Source organism: Mandrillus leucophaeus, unplaced genomic scaffold, assembly GCF_000951045.1.
Source record: "Mandrillus leucophaeus isolate KB7577 unplaced genomic scaffold, Mleu.le_1.0 Scaffold552, whole genome shotgun sequence".
Lineage (NCBI taxonomy): Eukaryota > Metazoa > Chordata > Mammalia > Primates > Cercopithecidae > Mandrillus > Mandrillus leucophaeus.
In genome coordinates this window covers 239998-258079 of record NW_012105942.1, presented here as the reverse complement: position 1 = coordinate 258079, position 18082 = coordinate 239998, and the positions used below count along the sequence as shown (strand labels likewise).

The window sequence follows — 18082 nt, the reverse complement described above, 5'->3', positions numbered from 1 at the left end:
GTTGGAAAATAAAATAATGGAAACTAATTTCACTTTATTAAAAAGATAAAACATTGCTTATTTCTTTCCTTGGCTTCTTCTTCTGTACTATAAACTATATAAATGCATGCTATTAAGTTCTGTGGGTTTTCTTTTTAGAAGGAGCCTAGTGTTACTGCTGTGGGGCATCATAAAATGGTACTCACAAACATTCTTTTGCATCTCATCTTATACAAAGACATTTTTATACAACTGATTCATACTGCCTGTTAGTATACATCAATTTGTCAATTTCAACACAACCTATCTCTTTTTGACTCTGCCAGTTCCACACATTTCACCATCCACTGCATTTCAGTGCTTTGATCCCATTAAGTAACATATTGCAATTTAGTGGAACACTTACTTCATCTTTAAATACCTTTCCATGTTCTTCACACCCAGGTAAGCTCTGTATAAATTCTGACACCTGTCAAAAGCAATATCAAAATTCCCAGTTAAAAAACATAGTCAGAATCTAAATGCTACAGGTCCAAAACATGTAACCCATATCCTAAACGCTACCTACGTTCAATGTTCCACACCTCTTAAGCCAGTACTCCTGTATCTGGTGTCTGGCAGCAAAGAAGATAAAATATACCTCGTCTGTGCTCCATTTGGAAACTTTACTGGCAGGGATTCCAGCGACAGTTGGAAGAAGTTTGCTTTGCTGCTCCCAGCGCAAGGGCAGACATGGAATTGGGGACTTAAAGGACAGAAAGACAGCTGACCGACGCTGTGCCTGCTGGACGGTGGGTTCTTCCCGGGCACCTGGTCAATGAAAACAAATGGGCAATCACTCTCTGAAAGCAGCAAGCCCCAAATGCCATGCATCTCCCAGATAATGAGACTGGGATGGGGGTGGTTAAAGCATTGGTTCCTTTCAGCATTATGCTATTGAATAGGCTCTTCTTTGTCTTTACTGAAGGTCACTATAAAAAACAGCCTGTAAATTCAACTGATATTATTTGCTACAGCACTCATTGCTAAAAATATGCTTCATTATGTTGTTCAATGTTGTCTCTTGAATGCTTCAGATAAGAAACAGGCCTCAAAGTTTTAATGGGAAGGAAAGTTAGTCTTATCCTAGGAAGTTGCTTATTTGTTCCCCTTTCTGCTTTGGATGTTGTAAGGGTAACAGCCAAGTTGCATCTCAAGTCCAACACCTGTGTTTACCATGTATTCACAGTTACCGTCCTTTCTCTCCTTCTGTCTCAGGGCTTGCTTTGGTTTCTTAACTTCTTCTTTACTAATCATACTGATTTCTTAAATAGCCAATTTAGTTTTTTGACAGGGATATGAAATTATTGCAATAAAAATAAAACAGCAGAAATGCAAATGCTTTTGTCATTTTTTAATTTGTTCAGATCAAAATTAAAACTATTAAGTATTCTTACTATAGCCTGGGCTACAGGACAAGGTCCCATCTCTTAAAACAACAAAAAAAACCTACTGAATATTCTATTTAAGTTAGAGCTTCTGAATCCAAACCTAGTTTTATGGCTGCTTTCCTAAAACAGCCATTCTCTAGCAAAGGATTTTTGTCCTCTGGACGCTTGACTTAGAGCTGTCAATCGTCATCTCCTTATGGTCCTTTAGAACAGAAATCTTTTCTGAAAACTAGGTATTCAAAGCACCTCAGAAGAAAGGCACTCCCCCTACATTTCCTCTCTGCTCACACACCAGCTCAGTTACAAAGACACCTCAATTCTATCACAAAAGCCTTGCTTTTGTATTTCTATGATCTACAGAAAGATGTAGAAATCACTAAGTGTAAAGCTCACTGAATTTTCACAAAGTGAACACACCCATGTAACCAACACCCCGACTGAAAACAAAACGTGGCCATCACACACTTCCAATCACATCTCACCTGTCAAGCAAAGGTGACCACTTCCTTGACTACTAACACCATAGATTCATTTACCCTCTTTGGAATTGTATTTAAAATGGAAACTTGGGTATCTGGCTTCTTTCTCTAAACAGCATGTTTCTGAGATTCATTCGCATTGTTGTGAATAGTAGAAGTTACCTTCCCTTTGTTGTATGGTTTTTCGTGGTTGTGAATGCTCTGTACTTCATTCGGAGATCATGAACAATGAGCATCTGAGTTGTTTTTAATTTGGGGCTATTACAAACAGTGCTATTACAAACATTCTTGTACAGATTACTTTGTCAGAGGCATTTGAACCAGAGCAACTCCATCTTGAGCAGAAGCTGGGTAAAATGAGGCTGAGACCTACTGGGTCTGAGACAATTGCATTCCCAGATGGTTAAGACATTCTAAGTCACAGGATGAGACAGGAGATGGGGACAATATACAGGTCATAAGGACCTTGCTGATAAAACAGGTTGCAGTAAAGAAGCCAGACAAAACTCACCAAAACCAAGTAACCTCTGGTCATCCTCACTGCTACACTCCCACCAGCGCCAGCACAGTTTACAAATACCATGTCAACATCAGGAAGTTACCCTATATGGTCTAAAAAGGGGAGGCATGAATCCACCCCTTGTTTAGCATACCATCAAGAAATAACCACAAAAATGGACAACCATTTGGAGTAGCCATTCTTTATTCCTTTCCTTGCCTAATAAACTTGCATTCTCACTTCACTCTCTGAACTTGCCCCAAATTCTTTCTTGCATGAGACCCAAGAATCCTCTCCTGAGGTCTGGATCAGGACCCTTTTCCGGTAACAATTTCCTGAACTTATGTATGTATTTCCATTGCACATATACCAAAGAGTGAAACTTCGAGGTCAGAGCATTTGTGTACACTAAGCTTTGGGAAATCCTGCCAGCTTTCCAAAACAACTGCACAATACCTACCAACAGCATATGACAGTTCCAATAGCTTCACTTCCACACCAGTGCTTGGTATTGTCTATCTTTTTCTTTTTAACCATTATAGTGGGTGTATAGTGGTATCACATTATGGTTACAACTGCATTTGATGACTAATGATATTGACAATCTTTCCCTATGTTTATTGTCCACACAGAGAGGCTCTTTTGTAAAGGGCTTATTCATGTTTTATGTCTATCTTTCTATTGAGCTGTCTTCCTTTTTTCTTAATGATTTATACACATTGTCTCTATATATTCTGGGTAGAAGTCCTTTGTTGGAAATATGTATTACAAATATCTCCTCCCACTCTGTGCCTTCCTTTTTACTTTCTTAATAGGGTTTTTTGAATAAGAGAAGTAAATGTAATAACGTCTAATTTATTAATTTTTTCTCTTATGGCAAATATCTTATATGTCTATTAAAGAAACCTGTGCTTACCCCAAGACCATAAAGAGTTTTCTCTGCTTTCCTCTAAACACTTTATGCTCTACCTTTCATGTTTAGATCTACAATCCATCTGATATTTATGTCTTGTGTATATATTAGGCAAGAATCAATATTCATAGATTTTTTCCATATAGATTTTTAATTATCCAACCATGATTTACTGAAAAGACTATCCTTTCCTTTCCCCATTGTACTGCAGTGCTAGTTTTAACATACATATCAGTGTCTTTCAGATTCCATATTTTGTCCCACTGGTCTCTTTATCCCAATCCATAGCTTTAATTACTATCACTTTGTAAGTATACTGATGTCTGTGATGTAGGTCTTTTCAAGATTGCCATGGCTACTGCATTTGCATTATCAATTTAACAATTCGCTTTTAAAAAAAAAAAGCTAAGATTTAGATTAGGCTTTCTATCAAATATATTTCTACTAGACAAATTTCCAATAGATAAATTTGGTTAAGAAATGACTTCTTTACAATACTGAGTCTTCCAATCCACAAAGAAGCAAAATCCCTCAATTTCTTTGGCTCTTCTTTAATGTCTCTCACTAATATTTTGTCATTTTCAGGTAGAGATCTTGCACATCTTTTGTTAAACTTATTCCTATGTATCAGATGTTTCCTGAGGCTGTTATAAGTGGTAAATTTTTTAAAAAATTATTTCTTACTGTTCTGTTACAGTTTTCTAATACGTTTATTCTTAAATTAGCCTAATCTGAAATTTGAATTGCTCTGAATGCTAGAAAGTCACTATGCTGAGTCAAAAATCTGTTTTATTAGAGCTGACACCCACTGGTGCTGGTTCTACCTCATTGAGCTCATACAGAGAAATTCTAGTGTCTGCTCCACATGAAACAGTTCAAATCTTCAAACACGTTTTAAAAAGCCATCATTATCCCTCTTTCCACATTTCATCCAGCCAAGCTCAAAGGTGTAGGTCCTCATCCTATTTTATTGAATATCTATTATGAACCAAATATATAAACCAGAAACAGTTTGTTTTTATTCTCTTTTCCTTTTGGAATTGCCCAGAGTTTAAGCAATTTTTGTGTAGCAAAATACAGAGTAACTTAAAACATCTTTTTAATCTCGGGTATTCTAAAGAGCTTAGCTATTATTTGAAATATAATATTTGTACATATTTCATAAGACATTTTTATATGAAATGGTAAGATTTCCAATTCTACACTACAGTAAAACAAAAGGGCTGACTTTATAATTTGTATCCTGAGTGGGTGCCATATAATTAGTCTTTTCCAAAACCATAGTCTTTGTCCTATTACTGTTTATGTTCTATTAACACTCAGCAGTGTTCATTCTATCACTGCAGATCTACTCTATTTTCATTTTATTTTCTGCTAAACGCTGTATTATTCACAATTCATTTCTAATGTTCCGAACATTGTCCCTCAGAAAAATAACTAACCCATTCTAAGGAAATGACTAAAAACACTAAAGCCCTTATGTTTGTGGTCGCCTCTGCATGTCTTTAAATCTGATACTATAAATAGGCCTAGACATACATGCTTTTCCAATCTTAGTACCAACTCTGCATCCTTCGCATTAAGACTTTCCTTCCTTTCGCTGAGTCTTCGGCACTAACTGATGTTATCAGCCACAGAACATGCCACCTCCTATGATTTTAATCCAAAAGGAATAAAGAAAGCAGCTTCATTTGAGCAAATCTGTACTGCATTCCTTGAACTGCCAGAAAAGTGACTCCAGGTTTTCATTTTAACATGTTATGATACAGGCTAAAATAAATGCAAATACATTCTGGCTCCAGCAGCTGGTTCAGTGCCAAGAGTGAGGAAGGGTAGGTTTAAATGTGCACAATGAGACTCAGGAAACATAGCCTAGTGTTCAAAAGACATTTCAGCCACCGTCCTTTGCCTAGGACCTTATTTCTTGCCACCCTCCTCTCAAATCATTGACATGCCTGGAAAAGAAAACTTTTTAAGAAGTTTTCTATATTTCTGAAGTTTCCTGTGATGAAAATTGACCAAAGGTATGTGATCAAACTCTCTTCTCACTCGCCCCACTTGGTTTCAGGTTGTGTGCCTCCACAATGAGTACAGATATTTTAGGCTGACTGGGAATAACTAAAATTACCGTATGGAAGGAATGGTCATCCTTCCTGATTCTTGATTCAACAATCTGATACATTTTATTTGTAGAACCAAAGCTGTCATCCTCAACAGTGGAAAGATAAGAATTAAGAGAAAAGTGACAGTACATTAAAATGGACACAGTATACTGCAGAGAAAAATAACATTATTATTTTTATGAACAAATTAGTATGTTTATGAACATATTAACATCATATGTTTATGAACAAATTAATCTACTCAGTCTAATGTTTAATCAAATAATCACTACATTTCTTTAAAAAAATTTTCTCAGTGAGGCCTATACATATGTATGAGAAAGAGACAGACACTAAAGACCCTCTAGTCATTCATAAGAGGCATAAAGACCAATGTTTTGTTGAAAAAAAAGATAAAAAGATTTTTATGTGCCAAATTTGAAGATCCAAGTCTACCTACAAGTCAGACAGGACCAGCTGAAAAGTGGTTTCCAGTCTTGGAACACGGTACCACCAATATCCCTGGCCCTACAAGCCATGAGATATTGCATGGTATAAGGAACGTACTGTTAGAATCTCTTTTATACTCAAATTTCAAATATTCACTGGCAAAGTCCCAGTAAGAGGTGCCTCTACCAACCCTGCACCTGTGCACCTCCATCAGGGTCAGCTGATGCTCTCTGGATAGACTGGATGGATGGTACCTTCCAGTGAGATAAAAGAATGTTTCCCATTCTTATCTTCATCATGCACTGGTATGCTAAAGAAACCACAAAACACTCCAAGGAAGCAGCTTTGGGCAAAAGTTTTTTCTCTCACCTGGAAAAGATTTCTTCTGAGTTATCATCCACTGACTCCACAATTCCAAGTTTAGAAGTTCATCTTAAGAAAATAATGAAGCATGAACGCCAACAATCATCTCCAAGCCAGTTACAGTGGAAGGTCTCTGCCACGTATGTAACTGTACTCTGATGAAGACTACATTTCCCAGCTTCCTTTTCAGCTAAAAGTGGCCACATGACTAATGGACATAAGCAGAAGTGGAATCTACAATATCCTATGAGTTCTGCTAATTGGACTTGGAAGTGCTCTTAAAGGCTAAGAGCACATCCACCACCACTCCCCCAACATGTCCCTCCTTCCTCCTGGGTAGAATAGTACTTTAATGGCTAGCCTTCCAGCAACCACTTCTAACCTGTGATATGGTGTTGGGAATAGGTACTCTGCAAGGCAGAGCAGCAAGATAAATGGAACCTGATTTCCTGATACTGTTAAGTACCATTTCAATCCTGGACCAAGCTCTGTACTTCCTTTATGTGAAAGAGAAATAAGCCTCTTTTACCTTACATAGGTCACTTTTATGTGTTTACACACACACACACACACACACACACACACCCCTACGATTCTAATCACTACTAAAGTTTATTGCAAAAACATTTATAACAGAGATACAAAATAACTAGCCTAGATGACCCAATAGTAGGGGATTGGTGTGTTAAGTGATGCTACATCCATCCATAGAATATTTAATATTATGTTGCAAGAAGTATAAATACTTACGCAAACTGCAGGTTACAAAGTAATTTATACAACACTTCAGATAGAAATAGTCTAAAATAGTAGGTCCCCACCTTCAGAAAATGGTATAAAATTACATGTAATTTTGATTTCCTCCATTTTGCTTCCCTGTATTTGCTAATTGTTCTATAATAAACATGTATTATTTGGATAATAAAAGTTATATAAACCAACAGCTGGTATCAAATAAACTACTTAATGTTACTAGAAAATGACAAAAAAATGGAAGTCTCACTTTGGTGACTTGGAAAGCAATTTAACGCATTTGTGGAAATATATCATTAAAACAACATCAATTGCTGGGTCTCATTAATATCAGAAGAAAATGACAGATGGGAGTAATAGTAAGAAAAATAAGTTTGTGGATCTTTGACTTCATTATTTCATCCCTCTAAAAACACAGAAAACAAGGGATTTTTTTAATGTTGATTCTTAGTGATAAAGGCCTGCCTCTATTGTTTACTGTATGAAAGTTGTTCATTCAGCAATTATTTATTCAGCACTGTGCTGTATCAGAAACTCGACAGCTATATAAATACAGCATGTACTTGCAGACTTTTGTCAGGCTACAGAGGACAATGACCCAAAATGTGGCACTTTGGCATGCTAAATGCTCTGAATTAAAGGAAACTGAAAGGCCTCAGAAGTAAGCCTCAGAAGCAAGGTCTCCCTCTGACCTTCCCCCATGCCCTGGTCTCTCTGATCCCTTCTTTCCCATGTGCAGAGAGAAACTCTTTATCTGACTAAGAAAACTTCTTTCCAAAAGAAATGCAATTGCCAGCTTAGAAGTCTCATCAAATAGCCAAGAAAGACTTAACCACTAAAAGTCATCACCATGCCCAGAGAGACTTTCCATCTGTTCTTCTCAGAGCAGCTCCAAGACATTACCCAAGAGACATTATCTACATAATAAGACAACATTTGTTCACAGTGAAGTTCTGCTCCTCGCCTTCCTGCAACCTCCCACAGAATTCAGAGAAACTTTGTCCCAGGCCATAGTTCTTTGGGCTCATTCATTTCTCCTGAAAATTATTTACTACACAATTGCCTACACCAATCCCACCCCCACTCCCCTTTCCTCTATGAAAAGCAGTCATAAGCTTCAACCATTGGCCCTGAGTCTCATATTTGCAGGACTCCCACGTTTATGCACGTTAATATATTCTCTTTCTCCTATTAATCTATAGTCAGTCATCTCAGTGAACCTTCAGAGAAGGCAGAAGGGAAGCTTACCCTCTGGTCCCTACACTTTTTTGAAATGAAGTTTAATAAATAATAATGTTGTTATCCAAAGTATAAATTTGCAAATCAAATCTGCTCACGTGTCTCTCATTTCTGATTGAGTACAGGTATTAAAATTCCTGATTTGGCTTAGGGTAGAAGAAAGTGATGCAGAGAAAATACCTTTGTAAGAAGACTTTTCAGATAAAGATGATCCTGAAATAAACATCCTCTGGTGTTTCAGGAGAAACAAGACAATAAATCTTCAATATAGGGAACACTATCTAAACCAAATATGAGGTCTTTTGGTAGAAAGAAACATCTCCACTACCATGGAGGGTAAGAACCTGCTTCTACTAGACTGTTCCCATTAGGGCCCAACAGAACCATCATGTGGTAGGCTGACCCAGGAGGGCAAGTGCCAGACAAAAGGAGGTACACATTATGCTCCTTGCCGCTTGCAAACTTGGATCCCAATCTGCTCCCTACTTCTCCAAGCCTGAACGATGCTAAGTCGACAAGCCGCAGCAGGAGCTACTGCTCACCACTTGTTCTGACTCATTTCTGTTCCTCTAGGCCAGTGGCAAAAGTGAAACCAGAATCACCAAATGCCTTGTCTCAGTCTAGTTTCAAAACAATGCTTTGAGGGAGCTATCACGAAGGTGAGGAAACGGAGGTCCAGCCCTGACGTGCTCAAAGCCACACTGTGAGGCGGCAGCAGCACCAGGAAGTGATCCTCAATCGCCTGCCTCCTAATACCAAATACAGGGTTGTGGTCAAGAGTTTCAGTTTTTGAGTCTAATAAACCTGGATTCAAAGCCCCACTCTGCCACTGACCAGCTCTATATATTCCTGGCTAAATCAAATTAACAGTATTGTAGTAAGGATGACATGATATTTCTAAAATGCTTACCCCAGCATCTGGCATATAGTAAGCAGTTGGCAAATGGGAGATGTTATTCCTCTGTTGAAAGAAAGGCATATAACTGGGAGTATATTGGGTATAAAATAGCAAAAATGAAAATGAGTCAATAACCCTCTTAGGCTAACATTTCATGAATCTATAAAATATGCTTTCAATATGAAAGGAAAAAATAAAACCAGAAGAAATGGGATATATCTCTTAATATTTTTACTAACTGGTGACCAAATATAAAAGGATGAACAATAAAAGTGTTTGGGTAAAATAAGTGAATTCACAGCATGAAGGAATATAGATAAAATTAACTTCCAAGACACTTAACTCAGGCATGAATGATAACTGTGGATCACTTCAAGGTTAATAATCAAAATAAACCAATGGCTATGGAAGCAAAAAGCAAGCCTGACTTTTTACGTGAGAATCTGGCATGTTATAAAATAGAATTCAGTTATCTCCACACATGAGCCACCCAGGAGAGTGAGTGGTTGCAGAAGAGAAAACAAAACCATACCTTTCCCAGGAATACAACAATTTAAATTTGAAGGTCAAATCATTCAATTCTTTACTAATGGGCCTTCCATAATGGTAGGAATGAGCTACTTATTCAGGTAGAGAAGACAGAAGCAAAAAAAAGAGAGGGAGAGAGGGAGGGAAAGAGGAAAGGAGAGAAGGGAGGTAAGGAGGGAGGGAGGGGAAGAGGTAAGGAGGGAGAAAGGGAGGGAAGGAGGGAGGGAAGTACTGAGTTAAAGTCCCCAAAGATCAAATTCAGTAGCATAGCAGGAATCACCCCCCAAAGCTCATAATTACACATACTCTACTGAACTAAACAGAATTAACAGAAGAAATGGATGGGGGAGGGAAATATCCTTTTTTAAGAGGGGTGTGTGTGTGTGTGTGTGTGTGTGTGTGTGTGTGTGTGTGTGCATGTGTGCGTCTTTTAAATCAACTTGCTCCTAGACTCAAAATAGGCCTCATGGGCCTACTGAGTCTTAAACCCTCTTGACACTGTAAAGCAACTTAGCGTGGTTTCTCAAGTCTCCTCTACAATAAATGCTAGCCACACTGCAAGGGGCGTTCTCTCCCACTCCCATGCCACCCCAGCCAGGCTAGGTTTGAAAGGGCTGCTTCTGCCACTGGAGGAGTGGAAATGAGAATGAACACTGGTAGGCACCTGTAAGTTCACAAGAGGGCTCCGGAAGGGAGCACATCTACCTGATCTTCAGCCTCGGGTTTGAAAGAGGAATTGTGCCAGGACTCAAACAGGAACATTAAGCGTTTACTGTTCTTCACAAAAGACCTTGGGAAAACTTCTCGGGATGCAAAAATGATCAAACAGAAAACAATTACCATGGGACCTCTCATAAAAAGTTCTAGAAAACATCAGAAGAAGAGCACTGAGTTATAGACAGAAGAGTTTCATGATTTAGCAATGCACAAGGGGAAATAACTCTAAAAAACAAAAATAGGCTACGAAAAGAGAACAAGCCAACGTAGGAAATCACAGGAAAATAAGAGACACTGCTGTTAAAATTCATGTTAAAGGCAGTCAATAGCACACTTGACAGAACGAGAGACTGAGTGAGTTATTTCAACTTGAAAAACATGTCGACAACATCACAAAATGCCGAAGTTGGTAAAATATTAAAATACTTTCATATTGGTTGGTAATAGTTACTTCCCACCATGTAGTCAGTCCCTTGTGGGACTTCTCCAAGATCCAGCATCTAAGCGTAACTTCTGTTACAGCAGGGAGCCTCCAGGACCCCGCTCCAGTACTAAGATGACCATTTCACTGTCCTGTGCTATGCTGGTTACCAAATGAGCTGTTAAGTATTTTTAATATCATTCCTTGGGTCTAGCCCAAGAAGAATAGGCATTACCTTCCAGAAAGAGACAAATGAAGCAGAAGTATTAATAATAATCAAAACTCTAACTCTAACTTAAGGAAGCTTTCTGGATCTAAAGAAGACTGAATCAAAGAATCAAAAAGGCTCATGACTTCCCAGGCAAACATCACAAAAGAAGACTGAATTGAAGAGCCAGGTTCATTTTCAAATCCAAGAGAGTGGACTGAATTTAGCTGGCCTAATCTCACATAGTTAAAAGGATATTTTGGTTTGTTTCTTTTGTTCTGTTTGATTTTCCCTCAAAGAAAAACAGACCAAACATCTGGCTGAATATAGTGAATCTGTGGTGGGCCATTCTTCGCGCCCTTCAGAAACAGGGCTTCATTCTCCTCCCTGTGGAATGCAGATGCGCAGAGCTGCCTCCCTCTCTGGAACTGCCCAAAGTCAAAGGGAGCTTCCTTGCCCAAGGATATGTGCCCCTCCCAGCAAACATCCGAGGATTGGTCAATTCAGAGATACGAAAGTCTGGTTCCCTTGCCTGAATTTGGGAAAACTCCGAACAGCCACCTGCACAACTTGTGAGATGGGCTAAGGCCTCTGCTGTAACTACATCACAGCTCAGCTTCTCGGTCTGCCCAAACCTGCTTCTTTCACTCTCTCGCTGGTGTTGCTCCCAAGAATACTCACCAACAAACCTCTTGTACAAAGCACTCTCAGCATCTGTTTAAAGGAAATCCAACATAAGGCACTCAGCCAGGGCCCTATTAAGAACTGAGAGGCAGGAGGAAACCCACTGACTAGGCTCTGAGAGGTCCCCAGTGTTACTGAGAAACGTCTTCAGATGTTATAAGGCCTGGTTTCGGACAAAGCTCCCTGATTTTAGGTGAAGACAACCAGTAAACTACTGGACGGTGCTATCCAGTACTGGACAAAGTGCTATCCAAATCTCTTTCATACAAAATGGTTCTTGAAAAACGATTTCAAAAAGATAAAAAAATCCAAAGCTAAGAAAGATGTTAAAAGGAAGCCTAGAATTGTAACATGATTTCACTATAGATACATTTCATGATACAGTCTTATTCAAAATGTTTCAGAAATGTGAAAAAGAAGAAAAATTATATTGATTTTAGGAGGCTAAAGCCGGATGAGAAAGTAAAGGAGAACATTATAGACCAATCTCACCTATAAAAATATGTGCAATAATTCTCAAAACAACTTACTTTATAAAGCTCTCTTTCACAAACAAAAAGTAGGACAATAAGCAAAACATGCACATTGAACTACAGGTTTTACAGGTAAAAAACAACAAAAATAAATGACTTGAAAAATTACAAAATTAAGAATTATATATGAATCCTAGCAATGGTTCCTTGAAAGGAATAATAAAACAAAAACTTAGGCAATTCAAATCAAGAAAAATAGAAAGAAAAAAATTAGAAAGACATAAAACTACCAAGAAAAATAAGAGAATACCATGCATAGTACATGTTAATAAACTGGAAATTCTCCATTACGCAAACAATTTTCAGAAAGAAATTATGAAAATTGGCCCAGCATATAAAATGTTAAATAAACACTGAGTTAAAAAGATCACTGAGAAACTAAAAATGTTATCAAATTATTACTTCCTCAACAAGCTTAAAGCCTAGAAGATTTTATCATCAATCAATCTGAACTTTTAATGATCAGGTAATTCCATACAATAGACACTTATTCCACAATACTACTACTATTAATAAGAGTGAATACTCCAGCCACTGATGCATTTAATCCTCACAATAATCCAATGATATAGATGCTATTACTACATCCATTTTACACAAGACAAAACTGAGGCACAAACAGGTTAAGTACTTTGCCCAGAGCTAGCCACACAGCTAGGAAGTGGCAGAGCTGAGACTTGAATGAAGGCCACGCTCTTACCTCCTCTTATAAACCACCATTCACAAAGAAAGGCCGAAGCTTTTGTCTAAGAATTCAAAATAGCCCTGATAACAAAACCTTCGTAAATTAAATATTTTTCTACCTTTTCCATAATCTGAAACATTTTAAAGAATCGAATACTTGCACAGCACTGTTCTAAGCAAGCTACAAATGTGACTGTACTTCATCCTCATTATGATCTGATATGGGAGGTATACTATCATCATCCTCCTGGATAGATAAAGAAACAGAAACACTCACAGGTGTGTGATGACATGTCAAAGATCACAAAGCAGCACGTGGCAGAGCAGAGATTCCAACTCTGGCCATTTACAGGGTTTGTACACTGTGCTACATAAACACCATAAAGGGTGCTGAAGACAGCACTGACTATAACTTTTAAATTAATCATAAATGATTGCTTTATGAAAATCAGATATGGAAATCAAAGCATCACCTATGAAATAGGTCACTGCAAGAAGTCATCAGGTGCCATTCTCAAATCTTATAATAATCTAAACCAAACTTTTTACATGAAAAGCAAAGTTCACAGGGACAATCAAAATCACAATCAGTCATTTTCTTACAAAAATAAATAATTACTGTTATATTTGATTTATAAATAAATACAATCTATACTATGACTAACAGATTGCTTAAACCATTAAACCACTGCATTTTTTTTTTTTTTTTGAGACAGAGTCTAGCTCTGTAGCTCAGTCTAGAGTGCAATGGCGTGATCTCGGTTCACTGCAACCTCCGCCTCCCAGGTTCAGGTGATTCTCCTGCCTCAGCCTCCCGAGTAGCTGGGACTACAGGCATGCACCACCACACCTGGCTAATTTTTGTATTTTTAGTACAGACAGGGTTTCACCACGTTGGCGAGGCTGGTCTCGAACTCCTGACCTCAGGTGATCCGCCTACCTTGGCTTCCCGCAGCAATATATTTTTAACAAAGATGTAGGACAAATTATTTCCTCCAATATAACTTAAAACATTGTTCAAGTAATTTTTTTTCATTTTGTGATATTAGATTAAGACAATATCTGGATTTCAAAACACACTCTGAATTGAGTTTTAAACATAGGAAGCAAATGACATCAACAATACTAAAGAAAATGTGTGACAAGGTCCAAAGAGAATGTCTTACCAAACTTTATGTACAATACTGTACCAATATGTGAGATTGTTAATACAGACCATAAATGAATCTATACAAAAAATTACATACTATATTGATACTGACAAACTTTTATTGCCTGCAAGAAAGAATAAGGTAACCAAACTTAAAGTTCATCTTTTGCAGCCATAAAAAAGAATGAGATCATGTCTTCTGCGGGAACATGGATGGAGCTGCAGGCTATTACTTTCAGCAAACTAATGCAGGAACAGAAAAACAAGTACCGCACGTTCTCACTTATACATGGGAGCTAAATGATGAGAACCTATGAACACAAGGAAAGGGCAGACACTGGAGTCTACTTGCTGGCGGAGGCCAGGAGGAGGCAGAGGATCAGAAAAGGTAACTATTGGGTATTGGGCTTAATTCGTGGGTGATGAAATAACCTGGATAACAAACCCTCATGACATGAGTTTACCTACGTAACAAACCTTCACATGTATCCCTGAACCTAAAACAGTAAAAATAAACAATAAAATTCATTTTTTTAAAAAAATTCATTTTTAACATAAAAGAGACTGTTGTATTCCAGTTAAGGCTATGATTGTTTCATATTAGCAGTAATACACATCAGTAATATGAGAATTATTATGGCTACCTCTGGCTTCATGTGATGTTCTCATTTCACTTTCTGTTCTCTCTTCAAAGTCTTCTTTGACATCATCAGCATGCTGGTCTCTGAGAAAAACAGGCAATTCAATATTTTACAAGAGAAACATTTTTTAAAAATGGTTCAGAACTGCATCTCAACAACTGCTTTTCTTAATTTTAAACCAAAGGATGCTACTAAAGTGTTAGAAAGGATATATAGTTCTACTACAAGGCAATTAATTAATAATACCTATAAATGTCCATTTTCTTCATTATCAATTTTCATTTCCTATTCAGGAAGATTTTAAAGCTAAGGATAATAAAATGAACTATTTTGGAAAATGTAGCTATTGAATAATTCAACTACAATTTGGAACATGTATACATGTGGAATTTTACTTACACAGTTTGGCAAGACTTCTATTTAAAGAAAGAAGATGTTTTGAAAGTCCACACCATTTAACTAAGTCACTATACACTACTCAGCACCAGGATTCGGATGGAGGCTAGGACTGGCTTGGGGGAATCAATCCCAATTCTAGGAAGCTTTTCCTGGCTTAATCAGGTCAAGTCCACCAGCTGAAGTGATTTCACCTCTTTCTGACCGGGAATAACCTAATGCTAAACTAAACATGCCAGAGATGCTGCAAAATGGAATAGACCCATTACAATCTTAATTCAGAGCTTTACTCCTTATCTCAGGGGCAAAAATGTTTGTTTGTTTGTTTTTTGTTTTTTTTTTTTTAAAAAAGGAACTACTTTTCTTAAATTTCAGGGATTAAAAATTCTTCACCCTAATGTATTCCATTCTCAGGATTCACAATAAACCCCGTTTTGCAATTTCTTCTATCCAGAATATGCTATCTGGCCTATACACTTCAGTGCTTTAAAGTATTCTGTGTTTATGATGTGCTATTGTTTCATACATGCTGTTACCATTACAAATACATGAGAGTTTCTTAAAGATCCAGAGCATAGTTCTGTTCAGTTTTAATAACGGCAAATACATTTGAAACAAAATATCCCAACAAATATAAAAGGAGTTCTATAGTTTTAATTACAAAGGCACTAATTGAGTCTCCATTTGAAAATATAATAACACAATGACACTAACACAGTAAGCATGCAATAAATACATTTTCTATTTTTATTGCTATTTTTAAATTATTTATTGTTTATTATTAATCATCCTGTGAGGAGATATTATTTTTAAGAAAGATCATTTCCAGGAGCAAATGTGAAATTTCATTTGAATCTGAGCTCCCTGGCTTAGTTCATGCTAAAAACAACTTGCTACAACTGCTGAAGTATACTTGCTCTTTTGACAATGGGGGAGAATCATTATTTTTTTTCCAAGAGAAACCAATTAAATGGCAACAGGGTCTCTTATGCCATAGAAAGGAGAGGGATGAAGCTATAGTAAAAACAAATGTAAGAGTATCACTGATAACTGGAGAAAGAACATTAGTTGAAGTATTGATAAAAATTGTGTTTTCTCTGTAAAAATAATGCTGCAGTTATGCTCGGTAATTACAACATGTTAAAATTAGCTTACTATGCTAAAATTAACTTCTATGAACTTCCAAATTTGTTTTATATTAAATCGGAAATAATAGTGCACAAATTCTATCCCAGAAAGTACTGTGGTCAACAAATAGTTTGTAGATGGCTATATTAATTATTATTAAAAACCATACTCTACAGCGATATAACTTAAAATTGGCATTTCCCAAATAAAATAAATGTCCAATTATTGTGGTTTTTCTAGAAGCTCTGATGAGTAGTTGATTTTTTTTTTAATAGAGAAACGTCATGAGTCCAAAAGCCAGAAAGTCAAAATTTTCTGTATATTTCAGTTTTCAGGATCACAATTATCCATGATAATCTGCAGTTACCCTTTTGTGGTTTTACTAAAGCATACCATTCCTTTAAAGTAAGTTTTGTTAAAATAAAGATAGAAGACTTGAGCTATGAGAAAAGTTCCCTTGTTTTTTCTTTTTTTTTTTTTTTTTTTTTGAGACGGAGTCTCGCTCTGTTGCCCAGGCTGGAGTGCAGTGGCCAGATCTCAGCTTACTGCAAGCTTCGCCTCCCGGGTTTACGACATTCTCCTGCCTCAGCCTCCTGAGTAGCTGGGACTACAGGCACCCGCCACCTTGCCCGGCTCGTTTTTTAGTAGAGACGGGGTTTCACCGAGTTAGCCAGGATGGTCTCGATCTCCTGACCTTGTGATCCGCCCGTCTCGGCCTCCCAAAGTGCTGGGATTACAGGCTTGAGCTACCGCGCCTGGCCAAGTTCCCTTGTTTTCTTATGCCTGAATACAATGACAATTACTTATTTCCTGAACTCCAAGAAAAAGATCACTTTCCAAGAGGGAACAGAGATAGAATAAGGAAGTAAAATCTTTGACCCAAAAAATTTCCTCATGCCTGGATCTGACATAACCTATCCCAAAAGAGAAGCAGAGTGGAAGCTATGTACTCTTACATAATTTATGTTGCTTCATTATAGAGGCATGTTCAGTTTTCACTGCCCCAGTTTTAACTCATGACACTTCATTAAATTGGAGCCATACAAACCTGGGAATATATAAACACAGATATGTATTTTTACCAAATGGGAAGAACTCCACAAAAAAATGTTTACTGAATGTTTTATTTCAGATTAATGTATTGATTCTGCCAATTCCTTCAAATTAAAAGCACCTACGCTCCTGTGGTTCTATGTGCTGTTTCCTTTAGCTAGAGAGTGGAAAGGTGGAAGACAGGGTCAATCTGCGCAGTCTATTAGAACAGGCATTATGAAACAGATGGGTGAATAGAACCACTGGAGCGAGCAGAATCTTAATCGAGCACATCCAGACATGTGGAAACAGTTAATATTAATAAGAAAAGTTCACTTCTTAAGAACATAGTATAAGCCAAAGACTGACTGAGGTTTTTACACGCCCCATATTTCATAACACGTATTGAAGGAAGGTTTATTATTATAGCCACAGAAATGTAGAGACATTAAGACCAAATTCACAGGGCGAGTATAGCACCTGTTCTTTTTGACACCAAAATCCGCAATTGGATTCAGTTGTTTTTTATTTTTACACTTGTGTTTTTCCAAAATAAAGTATGACATATGAAGTTAAAGGAAACAAGCTTTTTGTGCCATAAACTTATTCTCCAAATTTTCTTTCATTGATGAGGTCAGGAATGAAGAGCCTGACTCCGTATTCTCATTTGTTTTACATTTTATTTAAAATAAAAATTGAGGCCAGGCACGGTGGCTCATGCTTCTAATACCAGCACTTTGGGAGACTGAAGCGGGAGGGTTGCTTGAGTCCAGGAATTTAAGACCAGCCTGGGAAACACAGTGAGACTGTGTCTCTACCAAAAAAAAAAAAAAAAAAAAAAAATGTCGGGCATGG

The 18082-nt window shown here is 37.4% G+C and overlaps 1 protein-coding gene across 2 annotated transcripts in view; it reads right to left on the bottom strand.

Annotated features, from left to right (window-relative positions):
• Positions 1 to 18082, bottom strand: part of L3MBTL3 (l(3)mbt-like 3 (Drosophila)) — a 127150-nt gene that overhangs the window by 7202 nt on the left and 101866 nt on the right. For both annotated transcript variants that reach the window (XM_011998009.1, XM_011998010.1), the window contains 3 exons: positions 14675 to 14754; positions 620 to 789; positions 386 to 448 (listed from right to left, as the gene is read on the bottom strand). In XM_011998009.1, the coding sequence (XP_011853399.1) occupies positions 386 to 448; positions 620 to 789; positions 14675 to 14754 (313 nt within the window). The remainder of the gene's footprint in view (positions 1 to 385; positions 449 to 619; positions 790 to 14674; positions 14755 to 18082) is intronic.